Raw genomic sequence first — 18,598 nt, 5'->3', positions numbered from 1 at the left:
ATGAAGGACGTGAAGATGTATGAAGGGTGTGCAGATGTATGTAGGGTGTACAGATGTATGAAGGACGAGGAGATGTATGAAGGACGAGGAGATGTATGAAGGGTGTGCAGATGTATGAAGGACGAGGAGATGTATTAAGGGTGTGCAGATGTATGAAGGGTGTGCAGATGTATGAAGGGTGTGCAGATGTATGAAGGGTGTGCAGATGTATGAAGGATGTGGAGATGTATGAAGGACGAGGAGATGTATAAAGGACGTGCAGATGTATGAAGGACGAGGAGATGTATGAAGGACGTGGAGATGAATGAAGGACATGGAGATGAATGAAGGACATGGAGATGAATGAAGGACGTGGAGATGAATGAAGGATGTGCAGATGTATGAAGGGTGTGCAGATGTATGAAGGGTGTGCAGATGTATGAAGGGTGTGCAGATGTATGAAGGGTGTGCAGATGTATGAAGGATGTGGAGATGTATGAAGGACGAGGAGATGTATAAAGGACGTGCAGATGTATGAAGGGTGTGCAGATGTATGAAGGATGTACAGATGTATGAAGGGTGTGAAGATGTATGAAGGACGAGGAGATGTATGAAGGACGTGAAGATGTATGAAGGACGAGGAGATGTATGAAGGATGTACAGATGTATGAAGGGTGTGCAGATGTATGAAGGATGTGAGATATATTTCTACAGAACTGAAAGGTAGTTGGAGGAGATGAATTAAGAATTAAACAAGGGGCTGGAAACAGCTCTTAGCTGTCAAGCCTGAGTGGGCAGACCACTGGGAAGGACGAGTTTGGAACCATCATTAGGGCATCAGGATAAATGGTGTGGACCAGCACAAAGTGCAAGAAATATGTTCATGGGCTGGAGAGATGGCTCAGTGGTTAAGAGCATTGCCTGCTCTTCCAAAGGTCCTGAGTTCAATTCCCAGCAACCACATGGTGGCTCACAACCATCTGTAATGAGGTCTGGCGCCCTCTTCTGGCCTGTAGGCATACAGACAGAACATTGTATACTAAATAAATTAAATATTTAAAAAAAAAGAAATATGTTCATTATAGACTGAGTATGGCACAGGTATCATCCACATTCCGAATGATACCATTAGGTATCTTGGGAACAATAACTCACAAAAGGACACAGGAGATAGGAGGGGACACCAGGTAAATTTTAGAGTCACCTGTAAATATGGGAAAGATGGTACTGGTGATTTACCAATATTTCAGGTCAATAGCTATGTGCCCAACTTTAGGTTAAAAAAAAGGAAAAAATTTAATACCTTGATGTATTTACTACTTATTATATTTAAAATAACAGACTGCCAGGGCGGTGGTGGTGCACGCCTTTAATCCCAGCACTAGGGAGGCAGAGGCAGGCCTGGTCTACAAGAGCTAGTGCCAGGACAGGCTCCAAAGCTACAGAGAAACCCTGTCTCGAAAAACTAAAAATAAAATAAAATAAAATAACAGACTGTTAAATAGTACATGTTGCTGGTATTTTAAAGATTTTCCCCCTTAATTTACAACAAATAAATTATTCTGCCTAAAGACAAATGTACTTTAGATGAATGATTATAAAATAAAAACTCCTTTGCCCAGCTGTATTTCCCTTGGGTATTTTTGCTTGTCTAAATGCTTGTTTTCACATCTGACTTAAAAGAAAAAAAAATACGACAGAAACGTGAGCTTACACACCTCACACAGGCATACACACACTCACACATGCACTCACTCACACTCAACACTTGCGTTAGTATTTGGTGGAATCCATATGAAAGCGGTGTTCAGTTCAGAGAATCACATTTGTGGATCTGAGCAGACACTTGGTATTACCTTGTTCCAATATAGAAACATACTTAGAACACTGGCTCTTTAGCCCCATCTCTAGCCGAGAGAAGAGGGGCGGGGTCTAGTGAGATGGGCAGCATTGTGAGAGAGGGAAGAGTGTGGGAACAGGAGAGGAAATGAGGCAGCATGCCAGGTGGAGGTGCTCTCCCAGCCTGCAGGTGACACCAGGGCCTCCTTTCCCTTCCAGCAGCAGCAGCAGAGCTGCTGATGTGGGTCTCTACCAAACACCTCAGCTTGTCCCCACCTCTGTATTTTCCTGCAGCTCTCTAGTTCCCCACCCCAACTATGAACAAATAACCAAGACCATGGCAGAAAATAACAATTCCTCCCACCCCCACCAAGAGAATTTCCCCAACACTAAAGACCTAGGTTTCTAGGCTGAGTGGCTCAGCAAGCAGTCAGCAATCTATCTGGGCCAGACTACAAGCTGGAAGTGCATCCAGTGAGGCATGTTGGCCATGAGCGCATTGCTAGGATATGGCCTCTCCTGTCTCAGGGGTAACCCCTCTAGGCAATGGCTGGGAGAGCACAAGAACCTGCATTTTGTATTTACGCTCATGACTCCTTACTGGGCACTCATCTGGAGACCGGGAAGCATTTAGGTGGAAATTGCATTCCTTCAGAAACCCAGGGTTCTTCCAATTCTTTGTCCAGCATAGAAGAGGACATGAAACAGCACAGGAACCCCAAGATTTGAAGGTCACATGCCCAAAAGTCTTAGAAGCAAGTGTTTCAGGAACGCACAGACACATCTGATCCACAAAGACTCTTGCCACAAGGTCCAGACTTGTGCTACACAGAATGATTCCTAACTCCTGGGGAAATCAAAGTCATGCGAAGTGACTCGGCTACAAACAGCACTTACATAGTTTCAACACTGTGAATGCCCAATTCTGACTTAACCGAAGTTACTGCCAGCTTCAGTGGGAAGGAAAAAGTCAAGAGCCAGCATGAAAGGCAACAGCAGAATTTTGTACCAAAATAATGAGCTATCAAGGCGGAAGTATTTCTGTGGGAGCCCCAGAGACGCACAAACAAGGCAGGAGGAGAAGATGAGGTCTGATAGACAACCCTCCCACAGGCCCTACAGCAACATCTAGCTTTAAGTGTTCATATTACTATAATTTAAGAGAAACACAAACATTGTAATTGACAACTAAACAAACTTTAAGTGATAAAATTCTAATGTTAAAACTATCGGATATAACCCAGTATGTTTGCACATAATTATATTTTGTCCCAAGAGCAATGAATTATCACTTTAATATAAAGCCTTAAGGGTGCTTACTGAGTCCTGAGGCTAAGACACCCCTCCTGTGGTGTTCTAGCCCCGCACACAGCCTCTCTCAAACACAGAACCCAGGAACAACGCGCTCACATACACTGCAGCCGCAGAGGGAAGTTGGTATGTAGAAGATGATGCTGTGGGAAAAATGGCCCTACTCACTTGGACCCTTAAAAGTCAAACGGGCACGGGCCTATACGTCTCCAAGCTGCTTGCGCATTTGGGGAGCTCAATGTGTGTTTGTTGAAAGGGAATCATAATTACACCAGCAAGTTATAAGTTCCAGCAGCATCCAGCTCATACTTGCTGACACTACACGGTAGGTCGCTTGCTTCCCGCTCAGCATCAACTGACTATAGGGTAAACAGCCTACTAGACCCGATTACATTATCAGTGGGAGCAGGACCTGGGAGCAGCCAGGACAGAGGTCACTTTCTGTCAGGAGGCAGTGGTGCTCTGAAGGCACTGGAGAGTCCCACTCACAGGAGACTGATGGTGCTCAGTAACCTGTAACTCTTCTAAGCATTCTCTACTGACGGGCGGGGGGGTGGGGTAGGGGGGGTGGGGGATGGTAGGAATTCTTCTCTTAATTTGTGAGCAATCTGGTTTGAATCTCAAACCATTAGATGACAAATTAAATATTTGTGTCTAAGAAAAGATTTTTAGACCATATGTTATGCCTGCATTTCAATAATAAGACTGAACACTGATCATGAAGCCTGATTTAAGTCAATAAAAAGTAAATTTGGGCCCATTTTACTAGCAGAACTTCCTTCCTAGCAGAATTTGGTGGTCAGTGACATAGCTTTAAAGACAGAACCAGCTATAAGGAGCCAGGAGGAGACAGTGCAGGTGACAGAAGAAGGTCACCTTTTCCTAAGCTTCACCCTCTCTGAACAGCACAAATAGTACAAGCCCAATATGAGACCCTAAGATAGCGTCTGAAGAGCACGCATGCTGTCCTGGCTGTGAAGCACAGGAGAGGTGTGAGCAAGAGTCAATGCTGAGGGAACACAGGGAAAAGACCGATTTGGAAGTGACTTCCAGAACATCTACTCATAGGGAGCCTGCAGATTAAGTTAAACAACACTGGGCCCCCAACAACAGGATTCAAATTTCAGTGACCTCTCAAATTACTCCACTGTGGTAGCATGAAGTGTGAACTTCCACAAACTCCCACTCCTATGTGAATATGAGCCAGGCTCAAGACCAGGGGCCATCATGTGCTTCTGTCAATCCTTTCAGAGATGGGCCTCATGGTCACCAGTTTACACAGCCCAGGAGCATATGGTGTGGCCACTCCCGCTTACATCCCAAGGCTAAACTCACTTCAGAGTGGCTAATTAACAGGGAGGAAAAGATGAAAATGTAGCAGACAGAGGGGAGGTACCAAGCAGAGCTGGGAGAGGAAAAGGGACACTGCCACTGGCTAGGAATTTAGATGCAACTGAGAAAAGTCTAATCAACGAGCCCCAGGCACCAGCGAGACATTGTCTAAAAAACAGTGTGGACTGCGCCTGAGGAATGCACGAAGGTTCAGTGCATTAACACACACACAAAGACCCTGTCCCTACACTGTCTCCCAGGGGGATGAGCAGACTTCTGCATTTTTATCATCACAGGCTCTGCTGTATACCATGATGTTTAAAACAGCAAAACTGAATTAGTCCAAGTACCCCATAACACCATTGTGACGAGGGCTCTGAGCACAAAGTATATCCCAATCTACAATCTAAATTAGTTCCACTCTCTTCTAGGAGCTTCAGGTCAGGAAAGTACAATGACCACTCCACATGGCTTGTAAATGACACTGTGGAGCTGAAAAGGTCATAGGCTAATTGTCCTCAATGTACACTCAGGGACAGAACACCAGCGGAGCAGGACGCCACACATTTCCACCCTGTTACACGCACGGTCACACACACTGGTGTACATTAGGGAGCTGTACAGCTACAGCACAAATGTAAATTTGAGTAAGCTTAAGTCACTGTTCAGTATTGGTTGATTATTCATGTGATGGAAACAGAAACATGAAACCATCTATGTATTTTACCTTAAAAGAGCTCCCTAAGATTTAAATAATTTACCTAAAGATGTACTAGGCCAGGAGGAAAGGCTGCTGGGAGAGGCTGAGGGAGAGAAGGTGGCAGAATGGTACAGCGCGAGTGAACTCCCACAGAACCACAGCACTGAGATGTCCCTACCTGTCCTTACACGGTACAGGTAACAGTGAAGATGAGGGGACATCTAAGTCACAACCAGTGCACAAGACAATTGCGAAGAAGAGCCTGGGTTCTGAGGAAGGCAGAAAAACCAGAGAGCACAGCGGGGCTCATGTACCTGTAGCTTACATTCAGCTGCCTGGTTGGAGAGCAGAGACAAAGAATAAGTAACCGGACAGGAAGCCCCCCGGAAGCCCCAAAGCTCTGCCCACAGCCACAAGGTCAGGCCCTTTACTCCACCATCCAGGTCCTGCATGCCCTCTCTGGGGCGGGGGTGGGACAGGAGAGGAACCAGGACTAGGGAGGACCCCAGAGTCTTAGAAATTTGGAAAAAGAGGCACACCTCCCCACCTTGGCACAACATTAAGGCTGTGCTTACTTTTATGATTTTTCTGGCTGGTCCCTGTCTACTATCACCCCAGAAAAGGCAGGCAGGTAGCAGCACATGACTTCCCATAATGGAAGTCAAAAACAAAAAAAGCACTTTTGTCTGGAATTAAAAAACTCTTGACCCAGAAAATTCTACAAAACCATGTAGATCATGAGGTTCAAATTTGCATGCTCATTTTAGAGCCCCTGCGAAACTGCCTAGGCCATCATGGGGTGCACATCCGAAATATGTCACCTTAAAGAAGTCACGTGTACCTGCTCCCCAACATGACAGCGGAGCAGTGAGGGGCGCCCCGGCCACAATGTGCATGGACACAGGGTTGGTGCTCCCCAGAGTGCTGGGTTCAGAGAGCGATGCTGATACAGCACTTCTGCTGGGGTGTCCATCACTGCCCACACCTCGGGTCAGAGACCCCCCCCCACTGAGGGCCCTGAGACAACAACAAAACCCCAGTCAGAATAGAAACAAGCAACAGCTATTTAGAAACAAAAGATTAAGTAAATTAGAACACAGAATATGTAGCCATTTAAAATACAGAGAACTTTCAACAATGTGGGAAACTAGCATCGCTATCTTCTAGAACCAGGGTAAGATTTCAGCATACATGGTACTCCTGATAATAAGGCATGCCACTTTAAAAAGACTGAGGAAATCTGCCCAATACTAAGGTTTTCCCTGTACGAAGATCACAGGGTGCAGCTTTCAACTTGATATCCGCCACCCCCATTTTCCAAACTTTCCACGCTAAGCACATTTTCTCTCAAAAGCAAGGGTAGGGGAACCCCAACAATAAAAAGATATACATTATTACCCATTAAATACAAAGCAACTTACTCATGCTTTCTCTGCCTTAGGACATCTTACCTTTACTTTCTTTTTCAGTGTAGACTTCTGTTTCTCCTCCTCCTCTTCAATTAATTTAAGCGCCAGTTCTTTATTAACTTTGGGCAGTTTCTGGTAAAGAGGGAATAGATGCACTGAGATAAACACATGCAACACTAAATACTAGCAGTTCTGTGAGCATGTGAGCTAACAATGGATGGTGCACTCTTATTTCTTACTTTATCATCCCACAGCAGGAAAGAATGACAGAAGGAATAGCAGCAGGTGGGCCAAAATGGTACAGAACCGTGACGGCCTGCTACTGGGAGCGTGCTCTCTCCAGCTCATTGGGAAGCTAGCCATGGAGTCTGGATCCCTTGGAATTGCAGACACCTGCCCTGCCCTCTGTAGCAGTTGTGGGAACCTCTGAAAAGTTCACTGCATTGCTCCTTGCTCCCTAAAGGTTGAATTCTCTTTTTTTGTTTTTGTTTTTTCGAGACAGGGTTTTTCTGTAGCTTTGAAGCCTATCCTGGAACCAGCTCTTGTAGACCAGGCTGGCCTCGAACTCACAGAGCCTGCCTCTGCCTCCCGAGTGCTATAAAGGTTGAATTCTTAATGAAAATTCTAGATGGGAGCTTGAGGACTCTCAGATAAGCGATGAGCTACCCACTGTCCCCTTCCACATCATGTTCCATTTAATGTACTAAGTAAAAAACAACTCTGGCAGGTACACACCTCCTCTGCTAAAACACACACACACTCGTAATCTCTCTCCGCTATTATAAATTCTGAACAACTTTGGATAATAGAACATGTATTTTGTTACTGAGAGTGAGTGTATGAATATTTTAAACCAATGTTCAGTTGTAAGTATTTTATCGCTCAGTGATTTGAGTCAATGGACAGGATGCCAAAGAGCCAGGAAAGCAGGAACAGGCAGACTGGAAGCTCCTCCCTGTCTGCACATGGTCTGGCTGGAAGCACCCAATAGCAGTTCTTTGCCATGAGAACAACAGGTAGCCCCAGCAGCAGAGGTAGAAACCACCCTGTAGCCCCTTCTTAGGAGTCTGGGTCCTCCTCACTAGACCACATCTTTCTTAATGCCTGGACCTAAAGTGATAGGTGCTTCCCGCAGTTAGCACCTCTCTTACCCCGACCTCAGTGTTTCTGCCTTTCTGGGGCTCTAATGTCTGGTGGACAAAGTTATGTATATTCTAAATCCTCCCCATCAATACAATAGATGTTGCTGGTTTCCTGACTCTGTATTGGACATGCCAGGATACAGAGAACCTGAGAACCAAGCAGGTGTTCTTAGTGCATCAAGAACAGTTGCTGTAGATAACTGCCCAGTGTCTTAGCCTTTGGTTAAGATCATGTACATGTTATTCCCCAAACACTTGACCACCTTCCCACATAACAAAGTACACCAAGAAAGCAAAAGATGTGAACTAAAAGGGCTGGAGAGATGGCTCAGAAGTTAAGAGCACTGGCTGCTCTTCCAGAGGTCCTGAGTTCAATTCCCAGCAACCACATGGTAGCTCACAGCCATCTGTAATGACATCTGGTGTCCTCTTCTGGCATGTGGGCAGACAGAACACTGTATAAATAATAAAAATAAATAAATCTTAAAAAAAAAGATGTGAACTAAAAAATGGAGAACCATGGACATGATGGCAGACTTCTTAACGATTTTCCTCTGGCAAGCTCAATGCTGAGCAGAATTTTTACCTTTAATTGGACTCTCTGTGCGCGTGTTTCTTCTATCTTCTGCCGAATTTTATCTTTCCTATATTCTTCATAAGCAAATGGATTTACCATCAATTTTACCTTTTCAGAACAAAAGAATGAAATTAAAGAGAATTAATAGAGTAGCATTTATGTCCCACGACTACTGTACCAAGAAAGTGGATCCCTCACAGAGCAGAAATATGCTTTATGAAGGCTTAAATAAGGCAGAAGCAGCTATAGATGGTTTAACATCACCTGAAATACCTAGAGCCCTTATTTACCTTGTGGTAGAGTCTGATATCCATGAAAAATCCATGCATATAAGCCCGGAGGAAAGGGGATCCGATGAGATGTGTAAGTCCTGCAAGTTCACCAGAAGAGGGAAGAACTTTATGAAGTTGTCAGTAAAATGTAAGCTTTTCTTCCTTTCTTTATAATCTTTCTTTTTATTTTATGTGTATGGGTGCAAAACACCATTTATTTTATGTGTACGGACGGGTGTATGTCTGTGCACCATGTGGATGCAGTACCCACAGAGACCAGAGGTGGGTGTTGGATCCCCTGAGACTGGAGTTACAGAAAGTTGTGAGCAGCCGTGTGGGTGCTGAGACTTGAACCTGGAAGAGCAGTCAGTGTGCTCTTAACTACTGAGTCATTAAACCTTAAGTTTTCCTTAAACACAATTTAATTATAATACAGTTTCCCTTTAGAGTAAAATATTTAAGGAATAAAACTGTATTAAAAAAACTGTACTAATGCCATTCTCATTGTCTTAAATGTCTTAAGTGTAAAACTAATGGGAAAGGCTTGATGAACTACGACTATGGTAAAGAAAGTTCCTTATAATAGTGCTTCTTGGGTTTTGAAATAATTTGTTCATTTATTTACTGAAACAGGGTCTCTCTATGTAGCACTGGCTATACCGTAACTCTCTATGTAGACCTGAATGGCCTCCAACTCAGAGTTCTACCTGCCTCTTCCTCCTGAGTGCTAGGACTAGAGGCAGGTGCCACCTGCAGGGCTAAACCAGCTTGATTTTAAAGCAGTATGTTGGGAATCTACAGTAGGCTGCCACATATATATACACATACACATACTGTTAAGTAGGAACAGGGAAGCAGACCTGAAGCAGTATTGTCAATATTTCCAGAAACAAAGGGCACTGTCAAGGCCTGGTCTTCCCAAACACAAACAGCTGACAAACTTAACTCACATATGTATGACATTAAGACCCATGTTACTGGGCTGGGGGTATATGTCTGGAGGAGCATGTGTCTAGCATGCACAAGACTCTGAGTTCAATCACAAACATCTCTAGCACCACTAGGCATGGACTACAGAGTACGGGACTACAATACAATCTCAGCACTGGGGAGGCAACCACAGGAAGGGGAAGGCTTTGAGGCCAGTCGAGGCTACAGATAGACTCTGTTCAAAGGTCTACATTATTCACACAAAGTTTCAGCATAGACTAAGGAGTTCACTATCAGTTGGTGTTCGGGAACCTTCTCTTACGTAGATTACACTTAGGATAGGAATAGAGAGAGGATCAAGTAAAGCAACTACCACGAAAACTTGATGACCCAAGTTCGATCCCTGGAACCCACATAAAGGTAGGACAAAACCAACTCTATACAGCTGTCCTCTGTCCTCAACATGCATGCTACAGAAACACACCATGTGTGAACGCAAAAGTGTAGTTATAAAACAGTAAGAAATTTAGAACAGGAACACATTAAGGAAACACATAGAAACTCTGCTGTCAAAGAAATTAGTTCTGTTCAAAACATCTTTAGTTATGTTTATATGTGTCTGTATATGTGTGAGAGCAGGTGCTTGTATAATCCAGAAGAGGATGTTGGATCCTCTGGAGCTTGAGTGACATGTGGGTATAAGCTGCCTGATGTGAGTATGGGAACCCAACTCGGGTCCTCTGCAAGAGCAGTATGTGTTCATAACTGCTGAGCCATTTCTTCATTCCCTAGAAATTATTTAGGTACAAATTCTAGGTGTGTGTATGTGTGTGTGTGTGTGAGAGAGAGAGAGAGAGACAGAGAGAGACAGAGAGAGAGAGAGAGAGAGAGAGAGAGAGAGAGAGAGAGAGACAGAGAGACAGAGAGACAGAGAGAACACACAAAAAACAAAACCATGGATGTTATGACATGGTTTATCTTCAAAAGAAACCATGTGTGATGCATGAAATACAGCTTGGTAGACTATCAAGTGACTTCCTTTCTTTTCTGCTTTGGTGGTGCTGAAGACTGAACCAAGAGGGGCCCTGTGCATGCTAGGCAAGCTCTGTACTGCTGAGATACAACTCTAGGCAGCTTTTTATTTTTATTCTGAGATAAGGTCTCACTGAGTATCCCTGGCAGGGTTGGAACTTGAAATCTTCCTGCTCTCGTCTCTCCAGGAGACTACAGGCATTTGCTATCACTATCATTCTAAACAACACGTGACTCTGACTTCCATAATTCGACCTGAAAATCAGACTGGGAAAAACCATGTAGCAGTTTAAAGCAGTATGCATTTTGGAACAATGACAAAAGGCAAAATTAAATAGGGTGCTCTTTTATTGTAACTATAAGAGTTAATCAGAAAATACTTCCTAGAGGTTAATATATTAATGAAATTATAAGGATGGATTTTTGCATTAGAGCCTTAAAAGAAATCCGTAGTGACATGTAAAAACACACAACTTATGTATTTTCCTCATAGTATGTGGTCTGATTAATTACCCAAGTATAGATATATTTGCTAATGGTATCGTGTGGAAGGCCTTTGGGGAATTAGGAATCTTGCTCTTTAGCAACTGATCTTATGGCTCTACCCAGTGAATGTGCCCAGTCAGACTGCAAAATCTAAACTTATCTTGATCCAAAATAGATCTCTTTGCAAACTGATTAAGTAAACTGGTCACTATAGTCATGGAAAGCTTTGAGTTCCTAATTTAAAAATCTAGGCTCAAAAGCCTAAAACATTGGAGTGTCAAGTCAGTGCTCAGAAAGTTCTGACCTCTGGAGCACTTCAGATTTCGGTTGGAATGTTCAATCTGCATGAAGAGTCTTTTCTATTGGAAGGCTTGAACCCTAAGCCTTGGATTAGGTTCTTCATGAATAGATTTAAAAGAGACCCAAGAACCACCTGTGTACAGTCTGCGAGACCTCAGAGTTACTGTGCTTCCATTTATCACATTCTCGAGGCCACGTTCCACTCACGGAGACCTGGGGAGCACCCACTCTCTGGAGAGGTCATCAGTGTGCTGAAAGAAAGCCGCTCCCAGTGACGGCACAGGGAGTGTCGGCCAGCTGGACTTCCCTAAGCCCTTTTCTGAGTAGAGATTATAAATTTGATCATTTAGAACATTTTTGATATCTAATTTGGCAGAAATGGGACATTTGGAAAATCAGATAAAAATGGCTCAATCAATTCTAATGTTTAAAACTCCTAAAAGTGGAAACAAGACAACTTCAAAAATAATTTTTAGCACATTTTACCTAAATTTTCGAGGTCTTTCTTGGTGACAAATTTGTAGTCATCATACACTGTGCTCTCTGGATTCTCTTCTAACTCTTCTGTCAAGTTGTCCAGGAATGAACACCACCTGGGTGCAGGACCCAGAACCTGGGGGGAGTTATTGAAGGTCACTGTCAACCACAACACCTTAGAGCCAGGGTTCTTTAATCATAGCTGTGTTTGTTTCCTTCAGAATAAAGATAGCTACAGTATATGTAAACATGGCAGAGAATATAGTGGGAAAAGAGTAAACAAAGTAGGAGAATTTAGGCTGGAAAGATTACACTGTTACATTAAACTATAAAAATACAGACAAGCAATTCAGATAGTTTCTTCCTTTACCCACCATGTGACTCACTGAAGAGTGCTAGACCCTCTGTAACACAGATTTAGCACCAGGATTTTACAAAAGCTTGTCGACCATAACAAACAAAAGTCTAAAGTAAGCATTACCCACTTTCAAGATTTTTCACTACTTGATAATTCTATCCTAATTTTATGTGGCCTATTTAAATATCATTAAAGTACTTAACCAACCGAACAATGAGGATCTCAGTTTGATCCTCAGAACCCATGATCAAAAACCAACCCCAAAACTCAGGCACGTAGCACGTGCTTGCAAGCCCTGCACTGGGGAAATGGAGAAAGACAGACCCCTGGGGCTCACTAGTGAAGCCTAATAGTCCAAAAAAAAAAATATGGCGCTTGAAGATTTATATCTGAGATTGACCTCTGACCTTTACACATATGCACACAAGTGGGTATTCAACCCTCCCCACACATAAACACATACAAAATTGAATTCTAGACTATACCAATCAATGTATTATATTTTCAACAACGGTTGAGAGTGTAAGATATTTTAAATGTTCTCATTAAAAAAACAAGCACGGTCCTAGCCAGTCTAAAATAAACCTTAGTACACCAAAAATACTGTATATAGTTAGTACCTACACTTTTATTTTCATACCCAGACTCCGTCAGGCCTGACCTAAAGTAAATAACCATTAGGCGGCCCAGGGAAAGGCTAGGAGCCCGGGAAGAGCCTTACAGCAAGCTAATACAATATGATCCCACTCCTCCCTACAACACTGTGATTGCTGGGTAGTGTTTTAGTGCTGACAGTATCTCTCCCTGCACCAGGCTACACCCATTGAGATCAGTACTTAGTTCACGGGAAATGTGCTCATTCCCTGGGGATACTACAGACAAGTGAACCCAGAACCCAGGGTCAGCACTGTGGAACTTCCCTGACACCTATTTACTTCAGCAGTAATTATACAGGGGAGAAACCAGAACCATAATGGAAGCTATGAAATCAGGTTTTAACTTTTTAGGATGGTAGGAGGAAGAGGCAAAACAAAGGAGAACAGCTCTTGTTAACACCCTTTTCAATTAAAGGTGGCGCGTGGGGGGGGGGCAATACACTATCATAGAGACTATGGGGCAAAGAACATGAAAACCAAGTCTTAAGGAGCATAGAGGAACCTTACAGACCAGTTTCCCACTACTATAAATTTATACTATTTTAAATGATAAGTGAAATAGTTTGATTCCAAACACATATAAACCTTCAAGAAATGCAACACATTTGAAAATTCACAAAGGAGCTTGAGATCAATAGACACCTATACTCAACATTACAACACACAGAGTGCTTGAGATCAATAGACATCTATACTCAACATTACAACACACAGAGTGCTTGAGATCAATAGACACCTATACTCAACATTACAACACAGAGTGCTTGAGATCAATAGACACCTATACTCAACATTACAACACAGAGTGCTTGAGATCAATAGACACCTATACTCAACATTACAACACACAGAGTGCTTGAGATCAATAGACACCTATACTCAACATTACAACACAGAGTGCTTGAAATCAATAGACACCTATACTCAACATTACAACATACAGAGTGCTTGCTTTTTGGCCATGATCCTTCTGAAGTTTAAACTTTACCCCCAGTCAAAGATATAGTGTACACGTAAGTACACACACCACCCTCCTCCCCCCGCACACGTGTGCACACACCCTAGGCACATACAGCAATGAACCAAGTCCAAAGGTATCTGCAGGAATCTCAGCTGAAATAAACCCAATGACGAGTTAGCTTCTCACAGGTCCTGGCAGAGCTCCTAAGAGCTCCTACCCTCTCAAGCACAGGGCTCGTCCAGCAGCAGTGAACCCGAAGGAGCAAAGTGTTCCCAGCAGGCCTTTCTTCTTTTGGACAGGAGAGAAGGGCTCCACTGTCGCTATTCTATAACATAAGGTCCCGAGGCCCAAACCACAGAGACGTGAGCCCCTCATTGGTTTTCTTAATGCTGAATTCTTTAGTATCTAGGCCAGTCTCCCAAGCTGCAGGTGCTTGGCAAGTATGGGACAAAGCGCGTATGGGTTGTACACATGCAGGCTTTACAATTGAAAATGTCTGGCAAAACTATTTCCAAATGGTCTCTTTTTCTTATTCAGATGAAAACATTTATGTGTCTTATAAAACTGTCAGATATAAGATCATTTTTCGGTGAACGTCAGATCTATTTTGACTGTGGTGCAAGAGACTCCTGGTGCCATCAGGAGACCAGTTCCAAGTCTCCTGCCTACATCAAACCATGCAGGTGCTGATGAAGCAGCCTGCTTATGCCTGTAAACTGGAAGTGTCCTCCAATATGTTTTAAATCACAGTAAAGGTCTGCTGAGCAGATGTGCTCAGTCCCCATCACTGTGAAAGTCCATCTGTAGATTATTTATGAAAGTAATACTTTAAATTGTTTTTCAAGATAGGGTTTCTCTGTGTAGCCTTGGCTGTCCTAGAATTCACCCTGTAGACCAGGCTGGTCTTGAACTCAAGAGGTTCGCGTGCTTCTGCCTCACAAGTGCTGGGATTAAAGGCATGTGCCACCATGCCCAGTGTAATATTTTATTTTATTTTTTTAAATTTTGGTTTAGGGTGGGGCTGGAGAGTGTTTATCGCTACTGCAGAGGATCTGGGTTGAGTTCCATGATGGCTCACAATGCCTGTAACTCCAGTTCCAGAGAACCTATTGCCCCCTCCCCTTCTAGTCTTCTCAGGTTCCTACACAGATGTGGTACACATAAACTCATGCAGGAACACACACATACACATAAAAAAATCCTCATTTTAAAAGTTAATATGATATAAGTGCAGTGGTGATGTACACCTTTAATCCCAGTGCTTGGGAGGCAGAGGCAGGTGGATCTCTGTGAGTTCGAGGCCAGCCTGGTCTACAAAGCAAGTTTCAGGATAGCCAGGATTACACAGAAAACCCTATCTTGAAAAACCAAAAAAGCAAACAAATAATAAGGGCTATGTAAATAATTATTATAGTATATTCCTTAGGGCAAAGTGACCCTCAAAGCTCCCAAATTAAACAGAGACCAACTCAAATGTTATATAACAATCTCCTCCAAGACTGAAACAGTCCATTCTGAAGAGAAGTACTAGAACTCAAAATCGCTCCCGGAAAGTCCCTGAAACTGCCTGGATTCACTAAGCTCCTTCCTGTCAGAGTAAACAACAGAAGCTGAGAGTCTCTCTCATACAAGGAAGCAGCAGAAAGCAGCCGAGTTGCCTGAAGAGGTTCAGCTCAAGAGAGGCACCTGGGAAGGACGCTCTCCAACCTGGTGAGCTGCTGGCGGCCTCTGCAGTGCTCTGGGTTCCCAGCTTACTGAGCTGTCACCTGTGCTAGGGTAGGCTTTGGTGATGCAGTTGTCTTCTGAGGAATTTCTTCTGCTCCTGTAAATAACCCCAGTAAAACTCATGGTCCTGCAAGCCGGACTTTGATCTGGGGTAGGCAGACGTGTGTGTTGTGTATCCCCAGGAGAAGTTTTGTCACACAGCACCATGTCTGTATATACTCAAGATGGAGACCATGTTTTTGCAAGTATTTCCAATCTGTAGCTCGCTGACTGCAGGCGACAAAACTACAGCTATAGAGTCGGACCTGACGGACCAAGGAAAGAATGGATTTCAAGCTCCGACTTCTCTTCGGGACAGTGGAAGGGATGACCAATGTCAGAGCAGCTCTAAATTTAGTTTTCCACTCTTCTTTTTAAAAAAATTATCATTACATTTATTTAATTAGTGTGCGGGGGGGGGGGAGCAAGGTGTCATATGGAGGGCAGAGGACAATCAGCAGAAAATGGCCCTTTTTATCAACATGAGTGTTCCAGGGATCAAGGTTAGGTTGTGAGGCTTAGTGACAGGCACCCTTTACTTACTGAGCCTTCTTATAGACCCTTGTCATGTCTGTGACCTTCCTTTTGATTAAATACCTGGATTTTCATGGAGCTGTATTAATCTGTCTCTCAGGAAACAGGTCTACTTATGATAAACAATCTCTACAATCAGACTTGTGGACATTACATTCTATAGGAGAAAATATTCCCATGAAAACCAAAATTAAACCTAGTGGTGACTTTATTAAGCACATGTCCCACTTCCTTTTCAGAGAAAACCTCACAGTCACTGTAGGAAGAGGAGCTTACACAAGGTAACTGCATGCTTATCCAAGCCAGCACTTTTTTATAGGTCTACCATTAAGTTGCAAAAACCATGGTCACGTCTCTGCTGTGCTTACAATGACTGCATATTAACACATCAAAGTCCCCTGCTGTCTTCCAAGGCATAACATTACATGTCAACTAATCCTTAGAGATATATTGATTTACAAAGTTTTGGTTTTACAACGTGAGGAAAACTTACTTAAAAAAAAACAACCAGTGGACATTATCATTCCATCAATCATGTCATGTTTTCTGAGCTAGGAGCTGCAGTTCAGTGGCAGAGAATGCACTTAACACATTCTAGATGCTGAGGGATGAGATGCTTGGTGGGCAAAGGCTGCCTGACGCCTGAGTTCCATCCTTGGTACCCACATGGTAGAAAAGGTTGTCCTCTGACCTCCAGATCTGAGTAACCACAAACATAAATATGGACAAAGTAAATAAAAATAAAAAACGATGCTGACTCCCAGCGAGGCCAAGTTGGACTACAGAATAAGTTTATCACTCTGCAGTCATATGAGTTAACTACTCAGTTATTTTAACTGTTTTCAGGATATTCTAAAAACAGACAGAAATACAAATTCTGAGATTAGAGCTACGATCACCACCAGCACTGGTGACTTTAAGGGGTAAAGTCAGACCCAGTGGGGCTTAAACTTAGATCCAGATAGGAAGCTGCTATTCTCACTGTGAAGACGTGCCTCTTTATTGCAAACAACTGGAGCCAGAATTACAGCCCAAAATTCCTGGCACCTTAAAAAATAATAATACAGTAAATATACCATAGGTTATATGAAATCTCAGTGGATTCTGGGTTAGTGGCCCATTATTAAACCCATTGAGAATGTCTACAGAAGAGTCACATATATTCATACTACTTATTTGGGACAAAATATAAAATCAAGAATCTCATCATTGTCAATCTAGGTCAAGCTTGCGCTCTAAGGAGTCAGGTCGGTTATAAAAAAGAAAGGCTTTTTTTTTAATATAAAAATTACAGGTAAGAAAGAGATGAAGACACTGTACTACAATAAAAATATACATACTAAATACAGGTCCATGTAGTAAATATATACTAAATTTGGTTAAGCTATAATGCAAATATTATGGACTATTTTTATTCATGATAATTTTTATGCTTTACAGCATGATTCTTTAGGGAGAGAATAGATTTTTGTAAATTATGATGTTCAACTCTAAGACAAACTCAGAAGAAAATTTCCTCCTACAGCTTACTCCATGTTAGCTACATGGTCCACTGTCCCTGTATGTGTTTTCAATTCTGACAGCTGAGGCTTAATGAGCATCACAGACTGGGTGAGCCAAAGGGAGGGGCTGTCTTTGAGCATGTAATTGTGTTTGCAGCATAATGAGCTGCCTAACTGAACATCCAAGTTTACATGCATTAGCCTGAGCAACTGTTAGTCACTCAAAGGTGCACTGCTCTGCTGTAGCCTTTTGTCCCCTGTTCCTAAGACTCAGGTTAACATCACTATGATTTAACTTCAGGGCTTAAGACTTGTTTTATTTCTTGGGAACAAGTTTAGCCTAGGCTGGCCTCAACTCATAGTGTACAAGAAGATGACTTTGAACTAATAATCATCCTACCTTTGCCCCTCAGGTGCTAGAATCACAGACCTGGACTACCTCACTGCAAGGCTTACTTTGGGAAAAGAGAAAAATGATCTGTAATTTAATCTTGATTTGGTTTAGAAATGTAGTTTAGACACTGAAATTAATAAGAAAAATAAGGCCAAGTGAAACAAACAGACCCTGTAAACAGGGCGCTTTCTCCCCATCCGATAGTCAAGGGAGAGCTAGTCTATGCAAGGCTCTGAAAGTACAAATGAGCATGAGGCAGCATGTCTGCATTCAAGAGCCAGGGGAGACGATATCCCTGGCAAAGAGTTAAATACAAAATTAACATCAATATAAGAACCACAAGGAGCTTTCAGTGAGTAAGGCTGCTCCAACCCCAAGCCTTGTTGTGTTGGAGAATACAAGTGGTCGGCAAGGGCATGCAGAGGTGGGCGGCAGTGAGAAGGAGGCAGATACAGTCCCTCGGTGCATCTGGGACACAAGGAAGTAGGTGCAGGGGCTAGTAAACACCTCTAAGGACACCAGAGGACATAACTCTGGAAGAGAACCCCGAGCTGCAGCACATGGCTACGGGGCTGCATGGAACAAAGGGGCAAGTGACTCAAGCCGTGGAGCTGAAATGACAGCTGGTCTAGATGTCAGGGCC

The 18,598-nt window shown here is 43.1% G+C and overlaps 1 protein-coding gene across 1 annotated transcript in view; it reads right to left on the bottom strand.

The window, feature by feature from the left end:
- Nol10 (nucleolar protein 10) overlaps window positions 1-18,598 on the bottom strand; it is an 84,458-nt gene that overhangs the window by 17,302 nt on the left and 48,558 nt on the right. The window contains exons 14-17 of the mRNA XM_075984057.1: window positions 11,796-11,922; window positions 8,580-8,659; window positions 8,299-8,397; window positions 6,613-6,702 (exon numbers count right to left, since the gene is read on the bottom strand). Coding sequence (XP_075840172.1) covers window positions 6,613-6,702; window positions 8,299-8,397; window positions 8,580-8,659; window positions 11,796-11,922 — 396 coding nt within the window. The remainder of the gene's footprint in view (window positions 1-6,612; window positions 6,703-8,298; window positions 8,398-8,579; window positions 8,660-11,795; window positions 11,923-18,598) is intronic.

This window comes from Microtus pennsylvanicus, chromosome 8 (genome assembly GCF_037038515.1).
Source record: "Microtus pennsylvanicus isolate mMicPen1 chromosome 8, mMicPen1.hap1, whole genome shotgun sequence".
Classification (NCBI taxonomy): Eukaryota; Metazoa; Chordata; class Mammalia; order Rodentia; family Cricetidae; genus Microtus; species Microtus pennsylvanicus.
The sequence above is the reverse complement of the archived record's forward strand: the minus strand, read 5'-3'. Positions and strand labels throughout refer to the sequence as shown.